At 35.6% G+C, this 16,694-nt stretch overlaps 1 protein-coding gene across 4 annotated transcripts in view; it reads right to left on the reverse strand.

Moving 5' to 3' along the window:
• Window positions 1–930: 930 nt before the first annotated feature.
• The window catches only part of LOC149813817 (uncharacterized), a 161,370-nt gene continuing 145,606 nt past the window's right edge, over window positions 931–16,694 (reverse strand). For 3 of the 4 annotated variants that reach the window (XM_089990768.1, XM_089990770.1, XM_089990772.1), the window contains 5 exons: window positions 13,948–14,020; window positions 11,918–12,037; window positions 11,736–11,813; window positions 1,432–1,482; window positions 931–1,299 (listed from right to left, as the gene is read on the reverse strand). In XM_089990768.1, the coding sequence (XP_089846894.1) occupies window positions 1,186–1,299; window positions 1,432–1,482; window positions 11,736–11,813; window positions 11,918–12,037; window positions 13,948–14,020 (436 nt within the window). In that variant the 3' untranslated portion in view covers window positions 931–1,185. Of the gene's footprint in view, window positions 1,300–1,431; window positions 1,483–11,735; window positions 11,814–11,917; window positions 12,038–13,726; window positions 13,845–13,947; window positions 14,021–16,694 lie in introns of those variants that run through there. The other variant, XM_089990769.1, reaches the window with a different exon arrangement.

A 16,694-nucleotide genomic window follows, 5' to 3' on the forward strand; every position in this document is an offset into this window, starting at 1 on the left:
ACCCCTATCAGGTATTATGGTAAATACATCTATATTTATATATATATAGATGTATTATTACATATTATTACATATGTCTTAACACAACTGATACTGAATTGGCATCTGTTGAAGGTGACAGGATCTCTCCAATGTGCAGATGTACTATTGAAGACGCTGGCAACGGATCATGGACAGGTCACCTAGCTAGGGATTCCATTAAAGAAAGAAGGGGGGAGAGAAGTTAAAGAATATTGGAATTCAGGCTACACAATCGAAAAAAAAGAAGCTTAAGAGGTGAAAAACAATATTCATTTCATGCAGCAGTCCATGTAGTTAAAGGTAAATCATCAGTTCAGTTCTTGCAAAAGGATGTTATAAAAGTGGTAACACCAAGAAATCTCTCTTCCTAAAAGCTAATTTCAAGCAGAATGGAGCTACTAACCTGGCAGAAACCCATTCCTGGAATCTCACTCTTGATCTTTTAGCAGCAGAGAATTTCCCTCTTTGGGTAAAGGGCCTTCTTCCACATCCCACAAGTGGCTTCTGCACCAGTCAATTACTCTCATCCGAGGTCTTGCCACAGCCCTCAACAAATCATTTTCAAGAATCAAATGACCATCCCCTTCACACTTCATGGATCTGTCTATGCCTGCACCTCCACACATATTTCCTATATAGATGAAGCTTCATAATACATCCACCGAGTCAGTAAAAGGGTTATATTTCTAATTAAGTCATAAAAAGAAAGCAAATTCAGTTCTATTTGAGGGTAATAAAGCTTCATGATACATGCAGTAAGCCAGTAAAAATCTTGAATATATAACTAAGCCATAGAAAAAAGGAAAATTCAGTCCTGTTTGAAGGCAAGTATGCTGAGTCAAAGCATTACACTGAAAAGTCAGTAGGCGGAAAGAGGAAACAAAATAATCGCTCAGTACAAACACCAGATTTATGCCATCAATCATCTTTATATGAATTATTTAAAGACCAAAAAACACCCCGTGCATCTTTTACAGGTAAAATCAAGATGCTAATTTCACTGACTCAATGCATATATATATTTCCCTCATAATGAATGTAAATAATACATAGCAATATAGGAAAAAATAATATACAGCCTTTCTATCATAAGCAATATACACAAACCACAATAAATAAGCTGCCTAGAGACTGATGATCAAGACAGCATTTGAATATGTATAGCTACAAATTTCCTGTTTCTATCTTCTCCAGCACATCCAATCTTGTTTTTCTTTTCCAATTGTTCATTGTTGCAACCATATTGACCAGGCCTGTTATTTGGTTTTTATTATATTCCTGCAAGGAAAAAAAAGGGATATATATTTACAGGTAAATATAGAGTAGTTCTAAAGAACAAAACCATAATTTTTCTTTACATTCACTATACAAATCATATTTTGAAAAACAAAACAAGATAGAGGGTTATACCGGATGGGCGCGTGCCCAGTGTACATACTCAGTTTCAGGGAGGTAGTAGGCCTGTCACAATGTGAAACGTATACATCAACACCACAAAGAGAAGTATTAAGACTTCAAAAAAAGCATTTAAAAGAAAAAGAAACCAAGCTTGGTTATTTAATAGTTATTTTATAGAATCTAGTAAGGACCGCAACCATATCTATGGAGGCATTACCTATAAATCAAACACTGGTGACAAAAACAGTCAAAAGGAGCAAACAGCTTGTTGAGGGAATACAAAAAATAGATGCTTATGAATTAAAAAGAAGCAAGGAGTTAAATAAAATAAATTGCATGAGTAGGCTTTATTACTAGTTGATCAATTTCGCCCAGACAAGACAAACTAAGGCCCTTTCCCACCCTAACATCATTCGAGATATACCTATTAGAACAATAATGGAGTGTGTGCAAAGGAAAAACCACCTATATAAGTGTCATTTTTTAAAATAAGTTTTACATTGATATAGTGTAATAAGTTTGTAAGGACTTGGTTAAGGCTGGGTAACAAACCCAAGAAACTGGAAGAACAGTATATTATGATTGATAAGCTAATGAGGGTGCAGTAAATATGCATTTATATAGAGAGTCTTTGTGGAGTCTGCTCACTATGAGTTGTTGGTGTACTTAGATTAGTAGACCAAAGGCATGCCCATCCATAACTACCCTTATGCCCAGACAAGGAAAACTAAAACCTTTTCCCAACCCAACATCATTTGAGATATAACTATTAGAACAATAATGGAATGCGTACAAAGGAAAGCCACCTATATAAGTGTCAATCTTTAAAATAAGTTTTACAATGATACAGTGTAATAAGTTTGTAAGGAATTTGCTAAAGCTGAGTAACAAACCCAAGAAACTGGGAGGACAGAATATATGATTGATAAGCTAATGTGTGTACAGTAAATATGCATTTATATAGAGGGTCTTTGTGAAGCCTGTTAAAATGTACATATATAATGTATATATGTGTATCTATATGTATACATATGTATATATACATATGTACATACATGTATATATATTGTATAGATTTTAATCTTTTTAATTTTTACTTTTTTATTTTGTAGTCAACTCAATGTTGACTAGCCGTTGAAGCTAAGCTCCATCGGATAGAAGTCCTTCTCTTGTTGTATATATAGGGGATCTCCCCCTCCTTGTAAGTATGCATCTTGCATACTTTGAGTGAACTAATAAAATATTGATTTTTATATTTTGTGAGCCTTCTTTGGTGTGTGCTCTTAGTGGCCTTTGTGAGTGTGACCATAGTAGCTCTTTTGTGTTTGTCCATTTGGTTTCTTTGGTGGACATTTGTTCTTGTTTGAAGGCTCCGCTCTCTTTACATGGTATCGAAGTAACAGTACTCATGATAAGTTGGCAAACTCATTGTTTGTCTGCTTGTGGATCTCTCCTCAAGTGCTCGTGGTGCGGTGCTCATGGTAGATCAAGTGGGTGTGCTTCTCTACATCAACCTCTCTCTCTTACCACTTCTCTTTCTCTCTCACTCTCACTCTCACTCTCTCTCTTTTCTTTGTAATCATAGAAGACAAGGAAAGTGTCACCGTTGTGCCCATCAAACTCAATGGCACTAATGTAATGTGGTCTTCAATCATGAAGAACCATATTTGGGGCAAAGGTTTGTGGGGATTAGTGGATGGATTCAATCCAGAATCTAAGTTTCCCAGCACCAAAGTGGAGAATGGGAAGAAAGTTGCACTCCAAAAGGATGAGAGAACCAAGGCTATAACCGATTATGAAGAAAAATGGAAAGAGCAAAGAATGGGACACTGAAAATAATGTTTTGGCTTATCAATAGCTTAGACATTAAGAAATGCTCTAGCCTTGCAAAGTTTGAGCATGCCAATGATACATTACCTCAAAAATATGTATTCTCTTAAAGATTTTGCACATGTGTGCAATATACAAGATAATATTAGAATCATGACTCAAAGGGATATGAAGACACTGTGGATACTATAATGCTCTATTCGAACTTTGGAAAGAGTTGGTTATTCTTAAACCAAAGTGGCATTGCCCTTTGGATATTCAGCTTCGACAAAACCAAAAGGATGCGGAGCATTTTTACCAATTCATAAATAGGTTGAGACTCGAGTTTGAAGCTACCAAGTCAACTCTTCTCCATAGAGGAAAAATTATCTTTATTGTTGATACGATAGAATAAACAAGTATGGAGGAAAATAGGTTAAAGAACCCATTTTGCCCGAAAACCTATACTCGCACATACAAACCACCTCAGTTTGAGAGACAAGGCAATGAGTACGACAACAAGAGGAAAGTCATGTGTCACTATTGCCATGAACCGAGACACATCAAACCCTTGTGTCCTAAGTTGAGAAAAAGGGAGGAAAGGAAGGTGGTTTTGGTTGGTTCACCTCAAGAAACTAAGAACATGAGCAACCCTTAAGATACATCTATTGGAAGCATGTCTCTATCACAATTGGTGGAAACGCTTCAACCTCTTCTCAGAGGATCATCTTCCTCAACCTAAGCCGCGGTCTCAACCTACTCTGATCCTGTTAAGTCTCCTTGGCTTCTTAATTCCGACACATTATTTCATATGACCCTCAATCTTAATATGCTATCTGAATGACGTACTAATTCAAATGTGTGTAATGTTTTCACTGTCGATGATACATCTCTTGAAATCAAAGGAATAGGGAATTTTAAAAGAAATCTTCAAAACTCCAAAAAAATTAAATTCCAAAAATTAGATATATTCTCAAACTAAATTTAAATCTTTTATCTGTCTCTCAAATATCAGACCATGGATGTAATGTCTCATCATCAAGTGGTTGTTGGGTACAAGATCGCCAGATAAAAAAGTTGATTGGAGGAGGCCATAGAGAAGGACTCTACTACATATATTTTTTTAAAATATCCAAGAATACATTTTGTCATAATGTCCAAAAATTATAATTGGATTTATGGGACAGAAGATTAGGACATCCAAATGTATCCAAAATTCTATATTTTCCAAGCTTGAAAAAAAATTGTAACATTGACAATTTACCTTGTAATGATTGTATTATTGGCAAAATAAAGAAAATATCATTTCATGAAAGAACTTTTGTTTCTACTAAACTACTTGAGTTAGTCCATTTAGATGTTTGGGGTTCGACAACAATCATATCAAAAGGTGGATATGCATATTATGTGATATTTATGGATGATTTTTCTAGATATAACTTGGATTTACTTCTTTAGACACAAGTCTGAAGTCTTCTTGAATTTCCAAATCTTTCATAACTTCATGAAAAATAGGTTTAATAATAACATTTCTATCTTTCGCACTAATTCAGTGGGAGAGTTTTTATCTAAAGAATTTAAAGATTACCTTAACTTACATGGTATTACACATAAAATATCTTACCCGCACACACCGCAACAAAATGGTTTGGCTGAAAGAACTATATTTATTGCAATTCATGTACCTAAAGTTTTTTGGGCCGAAATCGCTTTGACTATTGTGCATCTTATAAACAAAATGCCATCTTCATCACTATAAAACATCTCTCCTGTTGAAAAACTTTTCAAACTTACTCAATATTTCAGATTAAGAGCTTTTGGATGCGAGTGTTTTGTCTTAACCAACAAAAATGGCAAACTTTCTCCTAAGAATATTCTTTGTGCTTTCTTTGGATATGCTGACAACCAAAAAGGTTATAGGTGTTATGATTCTAAAAATAAAAAATTATATATTTCAAGAAATGTATCTTTCTTGGAAAATAATTTTTTTTTATTATGAAAAATCTAAAGAAGTAAGTGAGTATTCTTTTCTATTTGATTTTGTTTCAAAGCATGATATTGATGATTGTGATTGCGAGTTTGGTCTTGAAAATGTCGATGAATCAAGAGGAGAGACTTGCAATACACTAGACATAGGGCTCAAAAACCTCCAATGTGCACTTGAAAAATATTCAAAGATTGGAAGTGAAGATGATGTAAAATCTAGGAGATCATCTAGGGTATCCAAGCTCCTAGAAAAGTTTGTATCTTACGACTCTTTTTTGTCTAAATATAAGGCATGTATTGTGTTAATTCACTCCTATATAGCTTATGCCCAAGCTAAAGAACATTCCAAATATGTAGAAGCCATGGAAGTATAAATAGAAGCCTTACAAAAAACCAAAACTTTGACTCTTCAAGATAGGATGTAGGTGGGTGTATAACGTAAAAACCAAGAGTAATGGGACCCTTAAGAGGTATAAGGCTAGAATAGTAGCCAAAGGGTACTCTCAAGAATATAGAATAGATTATGAAAAAACATTTGTTCGCATTGCCCGAATGACCACTGTTAGGCATAGTTAGCAAACTCGTGACTCGGGCTCAGATCGAACCCCTACTGGGTCACCGAGTCAGTGGGTTGACTCGGTGACTCGTACAAGTCAGGACTCTATATTTTATAGTGTAAGCATATGAATAAAACACGAAAATAACTAAACTTCAAGCTAATATGTCAATAGCTAAGTTAAAAAACATATAATTATATATGATTATTAACTTTTTTTATTGAACAATATTAGATTCTTCATAACAAGTGACTTTACATAAGAATTATGCATTAAAATAAAAAAATACATGATAAAATAAATTATTTAATAGGTTGGATCGGCAGTCCTGAATCGTGACTCAGTTGGGGTCGGATCTGAGTCGACTCGGGCGATTCCCGAGTCGTCTCGCCGGGTTTGCCAACTATGTTGTTAAACCCTTATAGCCGTTACATCCATTAGGAACTAGCCGATATACCAAATAGACGTTAAGAACGCTTTTCCTAATGGGGATCTTGTTAAAGAAGTGTACATGGAGGCACCACCTGGTATGAGCATTCCAAAAGGGAAGGCACTTCGCTTGAGAAAGGCACTTTATTGATTGAAGGAAGCGCCAAAAGCATGATATGATAGATTTAGTAAGGTTATGCTTGATATTGATTTTAGATCTTGATTGACTGACGCAACTTTTTTTTGTTAAGAAAATGATTCAAATATTGTCATTTTACTCTTATATGTGGGCGATATGATCATCACTGTGGAAGACAAACAGGGAGTTGAAAATATTAAAAGGTTTCTTAAAAACGATTTTGATTGGGTTTTTTAAGATACTTTCTAGAGAATGAGGTTGCTTATTCCCCTAGAGAGTACCTATTGTCTCAGTATAAATTTGTTTCTTATATTATTTTAAGGTTTGGAATTACGGATTATAAGAGTAGATACTTTTGAGGTTACTAATGTCAAGATGAGAATTGATGATGGAGAGCCTCTTGAAGATCTAACACCTTATCAATATCAGAGCACTCTCATATCTGTCAACATAGCACACGTTGTCTACATAGCTAGTCAATTTCAACATGCTCCTATATCTGTTCACATAGGAGCAGTCTTACGAATTATTAGATATATTAAAACTTCTATTTCTAAAAGCTTTTTTTGTCTTCTTCGTCTCCACTAGATTTAATTGCATATGTTGATTGAGACTGGAGAGGTGATCCCAACAATAGACACTCAACCACGGGTTTTGTGTTTTTTCAAGTGAATCTTTAATCTCGATGAGGTGCAAGAAGCAATAAAGGTCTCAATTTCATCAACAGAAGTTGAATACCAGGTCATGGCCACTACTATGATGGAGGAGGCTTGGCTAAAAAGATTGTTGGCAGCAGTGTTGTTAAAAGCATGCCTCGCCCTGAGGCGAGGCCCTTTACGCCTCAAGGCGCCAGCTTAAGGCGTGAAGAAGAAGAAGAAGAAGTGTGTATTTGTGTGTAAAACAGATATACATTAGGACATTATATTTTTTCAAAGCTATACAATTTGTTTCTAAGTTATATAATTAGTTTCTCAATTATATAATTAGTTTTCCAGTTATATAATCAATTTCTTAGTTACTTTTATATGTTAATCTCATATTTTTTAGTATTTATTTGAGATTTTCTATTTCTTATTGGTTGTTGCTTCATTAATAAAGCATTTTTTATTTATTTGTATTTTTAGATATTTTTTATAGTTTTTTTAAGTATAAAAAATTTTTTGAGACGAGACCCATGGTTTTTGGTACGCCTCACCTCAGTTTTTGGTGGAGCGCCTCGCTACGCCTCAATGTTTTTTACAACATTGGTTGGCAGACAAGAGAATTCGAATAAAATGAGCTTCAAAGATATCTTGTGATAATAAGAGTGTTATATATATTGCCAACAACCATACATTTCACGAAAGAACAAAACATATTGAAATGTATTGTCACTATATACGAGAAGAATATTTTCAAGGCAACATTGATTTGCCATATCACATCGGAATACCAATTGGCATATGTCTTCACTAAACCTCTCTCTACTCCTAGGTTTCACTTCCTTAGCAAACTTTTGGTCATTTTACTGTAAGTTTGAGCGAGAGTGTTATGTACAGACATATTGTAATATCTCATAATAATTTTGGAATTTCAAAAATTTAATAAATGACATTTTTATTCACTTAACCATATTTTATGCAACTCGGTGTAAAATAATATATAATATATGTTACAGGACTTGGTGCAAGCTTTGGACCCTAACTGGATCATGGGTCTTGTAGACAAGACCCATGGTTCAAGGTTTCAAATTGATTGTATTTTTAGTTTACAAAGTTAATTAGGTTAGATATGAAATATGTTATAGATAACAAATTTTAGCATGATATTTAAAGATAAGAAAATCTTATCTTTAAAAAAGAATCATGGTTTCCTAAAGAGGGACATCACCTAGGTGGAACGTCTCCTCCCTAAGTAAAGAAAAGGGGATTCCCCTTTTATAAATTTGGGTGTGACCCTCTCTCTCAAAACACAACTTTGAGAGAGAGGGCAGCACGACAGAGAGAAAGAGAGGGTAATAAGAGAGAGGAAGAGAGGGTTGTGTGTGTGTGTGAGAGAGAGAGAGAGAGTTAGAGCCCTATATATACACTCTCAAAGGGACCACCTTGGGGGCTCCCAAAGGAGACGTTGGAGAGCCCCCAACGGTCACATTTGTGACCGTTGGGGGCTCCCAACGTCTCTATTGGGAGGCCCCCAATGTGGTACGAAAAACGAAAATAAAAAAACAAAAAATAAAAGAAATTACAATGCATATTCCAATTGGAATCTGCGTAAAATGACAAATTACAGAAATACCCTTGAGGGTATTTTAGGAAGAGAAAATATATATATTTATATATAAATAGAGATACGTATACATATATATATATATATGTATCTTTATATATATATAAATATATATACGTACATTTAAGGATTATATTTCAACATATATGTGTACGAGTACACATATTTTAACAGTTGTCTGACTCGGTTGCAGTTATTGGTATACCAAGAAAAGTGGCGTCAAAGGGTGATGATGATGCCCTTATCATCCCAACATTAGGTGATGATTTTTAATGTTCCAATTTAGGGTGATGATCTCCGACATTGATTGAAGGACGTGTGGGACCCAGTTAATAAAATACAATTGTATGATTAAGATACAAACAGGTGACTGCCTTGGACCACGAGATTTGGCCAGTTTTTAGTATATGCGGGTTTTATGTAAGATGAAACTTAAATGTATTGCATTAAGTAAGAAATAGAGTTACCGGAAGCGCGAAATGTGGCACTTTCGAAATGTGCGGGGGAATCGCACTTCCCCTTATTTTTTTATTTTTTTGTGTTTTTTATTTTTTTTTTTACTTTTTTCTCTTTTTTCGCTTCCCCCTCGGTTCCTATGTCGCTTCTGGTTCGCTTCAGAGATGATTCCTGGTTTGCTTCTAAGTCGTCCCGCGTTTCCTGCTTCCTAAAATTTTAGAAGTGTCTCGCTTTCCGCTTTCCCGACTGGCAACTCTAGTATGGACATGCATTCAAAAGCAATGATTGATAATTAAATTAAAATGTTACTCGTTAAAGTTGCATTGATTCATGCATTAACATTGGTTTATGTAACATGTGATTTTTGATTGCCTAAAATTGATTGGTGTATATTGCAAGTCCGGTTTAATTGGAAATGTTGTAAGGCTTTCTTAAACTTATGTTTGATTTGATGTATACTTCATTCCTTACTATTGGATTTTGAGAGAGTCTCGTACGAGAACTTTGGTTCTTACCTTATTTTTAAAATCTTTTTCAGGTAATGAGGCTCAGTCTTAGCTAAGCAAAGTAACGGCAGGACCGGCTTGCTGGAGGGTGCAACAGTTTATGAATTGGTGGCCCAGATTCTAACAGCTATAGGAGTTGACTGTTTTTTGAACTTATTGAACTTTGAATTGGGTTTACTAAGTTAAATACATTCAATTTAAATTTGTAGATTGCATAAATTTATGTTTTGGAATGGATGTTGATTTGGTGAATATAAAACCTGTAATGTGCCTTAGATCCATGGGTTATCTTTCCGCAATGATTTAAAAACATTTATTCATTTCAAAAAAAAAAAAACATCAGACAACCACAAATCTATGGCCTTAGGTCGTTGAGCACATCAGAACTCTGCACATACCATCAATATTTCTGATACATGATCAATCTAAAATCCATACATGCATGGACAGTAAAACAAAATTTGTGCATGCGTCCTCAATAAAAATCGATACATGCTAAAAGAAAATCAGGATCTAAATAACCCCAAACAAGTCTGAATATACTATTATATCCCTAAACTGCATAAAGCAGTCCCTGCTATGGATGTGATAATTCGGAACATGCCCCTTTAAATAACAGGCTCTATTCAACGTGAATCAAATTCTGTCCACGGTATTAGAATATCCAAAAACGCATACATCTACTCATGCTCTAAAAATATTCTAAAACCACACGACCCTATCCATGCCATTAAAATATCAAGGAAACACATAGATTTAACCCCTTCTCTCTCTAACTCTTGCTCTCTCTCTCTCTCTCCCTCTCTCGCAGCCTCTCTCTCTTTACCCTCTCTTCCTCTCTCTCGTTACACTCTATCTATTGTGCTGCCCTCTCTCTCAAAGTCGTGTTTTGAGAGAGGTCACACCCAAATTTATAAAAGGGGAATACCCTTTTCTTTATTTAGACAGAACTCTAGGTTACAAAAGGGCAAGTTTGCACTGGTGCCAAATTACACCTTAACACACAACAAAAATAGCGGTATGAACAGGCAACTGCTTTGGAGACTTTGGATAATCATAACTTCAAAGACAATAATCTTATATGAAACATGAAAGGAATGGAAATGGAAAAGACAAAAAGCATTGCTTCACCTAAGAATAAGTGTCTTAGCATCCCAATTCCTTTGGTAGCATGATTCTCCTATGTATATAAGATTAGCGTAGTTCATGGGTCAACTCCAGGCTATCATGATCAAGTACAATCAGCAACAACAACTACGCCTTCATCCCAAAACAATTGGGGTCGGCGATATGAACCAAAAAAGAAAATCATTCTGGGTCTTCCACATGAATCCTTCTCCAATCATTTCTATCCAATGCCATGTCCTCGGTGAGGTTCAAAGCATTCATATCCTTTCCTATCATCTCCATCCAAGTCTTCTTAGGCCTACCCCAACCTCTTTTAACTAATATATTTTCCCATTTCTCCATCCTTCTAACTGGAGCATCATTAGGCCTTCGCCGAATATGTCCAAACCACCATAAATGATCAAGTACAATCAGCAATGTCTTTAAATTTTGATCCACATAGATCAAATTACATGTATCACATTCTGAATCTGGATGTGGACCAGAATAGTAAATCCCAACTGTATTAGTTTCAGAATCAGATGTTCATAAAGAGAGATTCTATAATATCTATGTATACCTTTTTGTAATCATAGTACATGCACACCTTACAACTTTTTAATGGCCCAGCAGCAAACATGCTGTCTGTCACCTGGCAATCCCATCCTTACTCCGACTGAAATTGCACAATACTCTGGGCCAGCAAGAGTCAGATATCTAACTAATCAGACCCTTTGTCATTCATCCAATACTAAACGTTGGACTGGATCAAAAGAGTCCTGCTCCAAATAATATGAGCAGTGTACATAGACTAGCATAAGATGATGCATTCCCTATATTGAAAACTGGAAAGACACGTTTTTGTTAATTAACCAACATCGTTTAATTGCTTTTTCACTCTTCTACGCCGATGCATCTTGAGCCAATTCTATTGAATACCTAAAAACTAAAGATGGATAAGAATGAAAGTTTGCTTCAACCCATAAGCAACGGAAAGACAAAAAGTTGGTCGACAACCCTGTCATGTGATCAAAGCAATGATGTAAAACATTAATATTTTACCTTGATAAAAGTTTCAACGATCTGCAATTTGGGTTTTACATTTACCGAAACAAAATGTTGAAGTCCATTGATTAGCACCTGAAAGAGAACATATGAAATACATATATAAAAACTACATACTAGTATCAAAATGACTAAGTAGCTACTGCTAAAACTAGACAAAAAGTTAGCCATAGGAGAACCTGAAGATCCAAGGCCATTAGTGCTCTTCCTTCATTTGTACACCTCTTTGCACGTGATATACCCTCGATAAAAATTTCGGAGACATTTTCAAGACCATATTCGAGTAGTACATCTTGAACCTGGTGTTAAGTGGAAGAGAAGAGCGGTTATTAGAACAAAACAATGAAGGAATAAAGAATGATCAGCCTCGAGTTGAAGTATTGCTACATTCCAGATACAAGATTCTATGAGGCAAAGGTGCTGCAGATTCTATTTTTATGGATGATCATTATTCCATTAATTTGTCATTTACTAAAAATGCACATTGTCACTCTTAATACTAGTCTTAAAGTTTCATATTAGCAACTCTTATAAGCCAATAACCACTTTGTATGAAGATCAAGTAATCACCAATTTTTCCTATTTACCAACAGAAATGAGCAGTGAACAGACATATGAGACTCTTAAATATGGATGCTTGGAAAAAGAAGGCCCTGAAAATATGACAAATCATAAAAACAATGATTTATAACTATGATATATATTATTTATTTATTGTTTATCTATAATCATTATTCAACACATCCTTGTATTCAGAGCACATACAAGATAAAGGAATAAGTGCAGATATCTTATGCCATGAAAAATCGTTCTCATCAAATTCTTCTTTCCCCCTTTCTTTCTAGTTTATGATACATTATGTTATCTTTTGTGTTTCATACAGAAAATTATTAAATTGCATGTCATAAATTATTTTGACTTTTCAGGGTATATATTACTATGGTGAATAATTTAATTCAAGGTCTTTTCTATCATAATTATGATGTGGTGGATATTACCCAATTGAGTACGATATTTTCTTTGATGGCCATTATTTAATACAAATACATTAAAATTTTAAAATCAGCTTTGGAAAGGCAACATTCTTCCGTAATTCATGATATGGTTGAGCTGTGGGAGTTTTGAAGGATATAGTAATATAACAGTACTCACTGAGCTGTCTACAGTCAGCTCTGATATCTATAGCACTATTGTTATCTAGAAACTTGCCTTGGTTTTCATCTTTTTCAGTAAAGTACAAAGTGTTGTCCTCTTCATACAAACAAACAAGATGATTTACCAGTTGGAAAGGGTGAACAGACACCATACCAAAAAAAATTTAATTATTATCCATTGCCCTGATGCTGTAGAACTAGATCATATTGAAGAAGTATTGACTGAATAAAAGAACAGAGAATGAAAGTATAAAGAACTTAAAAGAAATTTGTTGAACTCAAACAAGTTCAACGTATGAATGTGCTATGTGTGTGTGTGCTATTCCATATGGGTGGGGGTGTGGTGTGATTGGGCAATTTCAAAACACATGGGTGCGGGAGTGCGGCTGGGCTATATATATGTATGCATGTGTATACACAAACATACATATATAATGCATTAACAATTATACAAAGAAACTAATATATATATATATAGGGCCACTAGAATGTGAACTAGCCTTTCCCGATACCCATTTTTTGCAAATGCAGCCCTGCAGCTGTGTTTAGCATGACTCATTGCTAGGAATCGACTGTTGGATCATGATTTTTCAACAAAGAAACATGATTTTTGAATGCTTGAATATTTACGAAAATTCTGAACCATCGATTTTCAAGCCTTAAAAAATGCTGCCTATGCATCGCCAATCGGATGATTCAAGAACTGGTCCCTTTAAAACCAAGCATGTAGATCACATCCGTATGGTCAGATTTAAGGGGGAAAACCCATGAAAATCTCGGTTATATATATATATATATATATATATATATATATATATATATATATATATATATTTATTTATATATTTATAAAGTAAACTCAATCAAAGTTGACCAAGTCCAGTTTCGGAAAGAAATGGACGTGGGTGTAGTTGATTGCACCCACAGCAGAATCCATGAACAAGTGTCGCACCTGCATCAACACGGATTTGTTCAGAAGTGTACATGTCACATAGTGTGTGTTTGTCATGGTGAAATCTTCAAATAAACACAATCACCACAGAAAGACATACTACCTCCTTATGTATTCCTCCATGAGCTAGCCTTGTTTTGTAATGCTTAAACTCACCCAGCAGCAAATCAACGTACCTGATCACAATTAAGGAATGGTCATGTGAATAAACCAAAAGTTTAGACCTAACGTAAAATAACTGAAAACTGCTTTAAAAACTTTTTGCCCATCCAAGTTCTGCATCAAGGACTATTGCAATGTCACAACCAACATCTGCAAGATGTTTTCTAGTCAATATATTGACTAAATAGCAGCAAAGGTGCTTGAAGAAAAGGGTCTTTGTGTGTTTCACATATACACTAATTCAAATATGTCACTCTATGTATTATGTTACACATAAAAAGATGCTTATCACCATCCATCAACCAAACAAGCCTCCACACCATGTGAACCTGGAATTCAAAATTATGTATAACCATCTTCCATTTTTTTTTGTGTATATATATAGAGAGAGAGAGAAGGTGGTAGCAGACTACGGCAGCCTACCGCGACTGAAGGGGGAGTTTCTGAGTTGTTTTTCCCAAATCTGTCCATCGCAAATGTGTTCCGCATGGTCGATTTGCTAGGAAACGACACTTGGATCATGTTTTTTCAATAAAAAAATATGTTTTTTTAAGCCTTGAATATTTATGGTATTTATAAAAAATCTACACCGTCGATTTTCAAACCTTATAACAACCTACCTGCGCATCAAAATCGAATGATGCAAGAGTCCATTCCTATAAAATCAAACACGTAAAACACATCTATATGGTCAGATTCGAAAAAAACATGGGAAAAAACCCTTCAAAAGCCCTGTAGGCAGTGGTAGGAACAGCTTTGCATGTATTATCATTTCTAAGCTCTATCCAGTGAGAGTAAGTCAACTGTCTTTGCATGGCTTATCAGGATATGGTCGTTGCATCATTTTCCATTATCCAGAACAGAATTTCATGATTAACGCTTATTGGTTTCACTAAATCAAAACACTGATAAAATTATACTTTATTTGTTGTTATTCTCAATCTTATTTAACATCATCTGGTACTTGAATTATTAGTCTAAGTTTTAACTTGATTACTAAAAAGCTAGCAGTCAGTTCTGACCATTAAGCTACTGTTGTTTAGTGATTTGAACACATTATCTTTTGCAAGTGAGTAATTTGCTAATAACTTTATACCACACACATGACACTGATTCAATATATGATATGATGCGCACATCAACCCTTATAGTGTTTCACGTTTCACGTTTTCCTTGTGGTTGGCATAAAATAAATAAAAAATACAAGTACCCATGTCCTAATGAGAACCCAAGAAAATCAGCCTCCATTTAGGATTCTCACAATACCGTGGTATCTAGTCATCCATGCACCTTCTCAATCAACTTTTAAAAGGCTAAAGCTCAAGATAATCCTAGTTTCAGCATTTGGTAACCCAAGGGTCCGGTATCCGACTTATCAGGGTGCATCAGACCTACCAAATAACAAATAGCTGGGTTCGTGTTATGCATGGTTGAGAAATTGGAAGCCTGAAACAAGCCCCTATGATTTAAATAGTATCTAAAATATATATACAAAATACTCAAGTCAATTTGTTCGAGTTGGATGCTATGTAGCCAAAAGCGATAGGCGGTGCCTAGTCGGTAGACTCCTAAAAAGATTAGTCGGAACTAGTACATAACCAAAATTGTCCAAGACTGAGCTTTCGGAATGGGGCATGCGCAGTGCAGAGCTCTACCGAGTGGAAAATGCATCGAGTGTAGGAATGTGCAGTATGTGTTGGCTTGATCGGTGGCGTGTGGTGGTAGCACGGCACGTGATAGGAATCAATATTGTCATTAATGCATCGTTGTGTGGCGGCACAGACATGGAACGTTGTTTGGTTAAGTAGTGCCAACGGATCAGAGGATGTTACCTCTCGAGATTTGGTTAAGGACCTCTCAGCTTTCAGGAATGAGCCTCACGAGTAGCGGTTGGACGCACGGGGGTACATGTGGGTTAGGGCTAATTCTCCCAGGTATCAAATCAGGTGATTTCAACCGAGTATGGCGACTCGGGGCTAGGCGAGTGAATGCCTAGGCGTCGGTGAATGAGTCTGAGTGGTGCCCTTAGCTATGGTGTTCAATCATCAATTGGTCTTCAGACTGGGGGCCGCAAGGTTTTATTTCTTCAGTGGCGAGGTTTTGTTGTGGCGTGCGCATGGAGTCCCAATACGCTCCATGGCACACAAGGCTAAGGCACGTTTGTACCCTTTTCAGAAGTGATAGCTGGTATGGGACGGCTATGCACTAAGCGGCATGGACTAAATGGAATTCACATTTGAAAATGCGCTTGATCAGCTTTTGTTAAGCAGCTGCGCACGAGGTGTGTGCAGGGCCAATGAAAATGATTCAGCAGATGGAAAGGTGTTGGTACGCGGCCTTTGGCCGTTAGGCTAGACAGATTAGGCAGTTTGGCGCATCGTGGGTTTGTGAAGTATTCTATGCCTGTGACAAATTAGTTGCGAGTGAGCAACCGAAAGGCTTGTGACGGTAAGGAAGGATCGTCACGCCGCACTGGCCTATGGAAGAAATAGGCCCGTGACAAAAATATATATATATATAATTGTAGACACACACGTATGTATATATATATATATATATATATATATATTTCAATTATTCATAACATATTCAGTATAATCAACAAAATATGCTTTCAACCTTTCACAGAAGCACAATAACACATACATATATAAATAAAATATTACATAATTCATGGTGCTAAACATG

This window comes from Nuphar pumila, chromosome 16 (assembly GCF_984573655.1).
Source record: "Nuphar pumila chromosome 16, dmNupPumi1.hap1.1, whole genome shotgun sequence".
Lineage (NCBI taxonomy): Eukaryota > Viridiplantae > Streptophyta > Magnoliopsida > Nymphaeales > Nymphaeaceae > Nuphar > Nuphar pumila.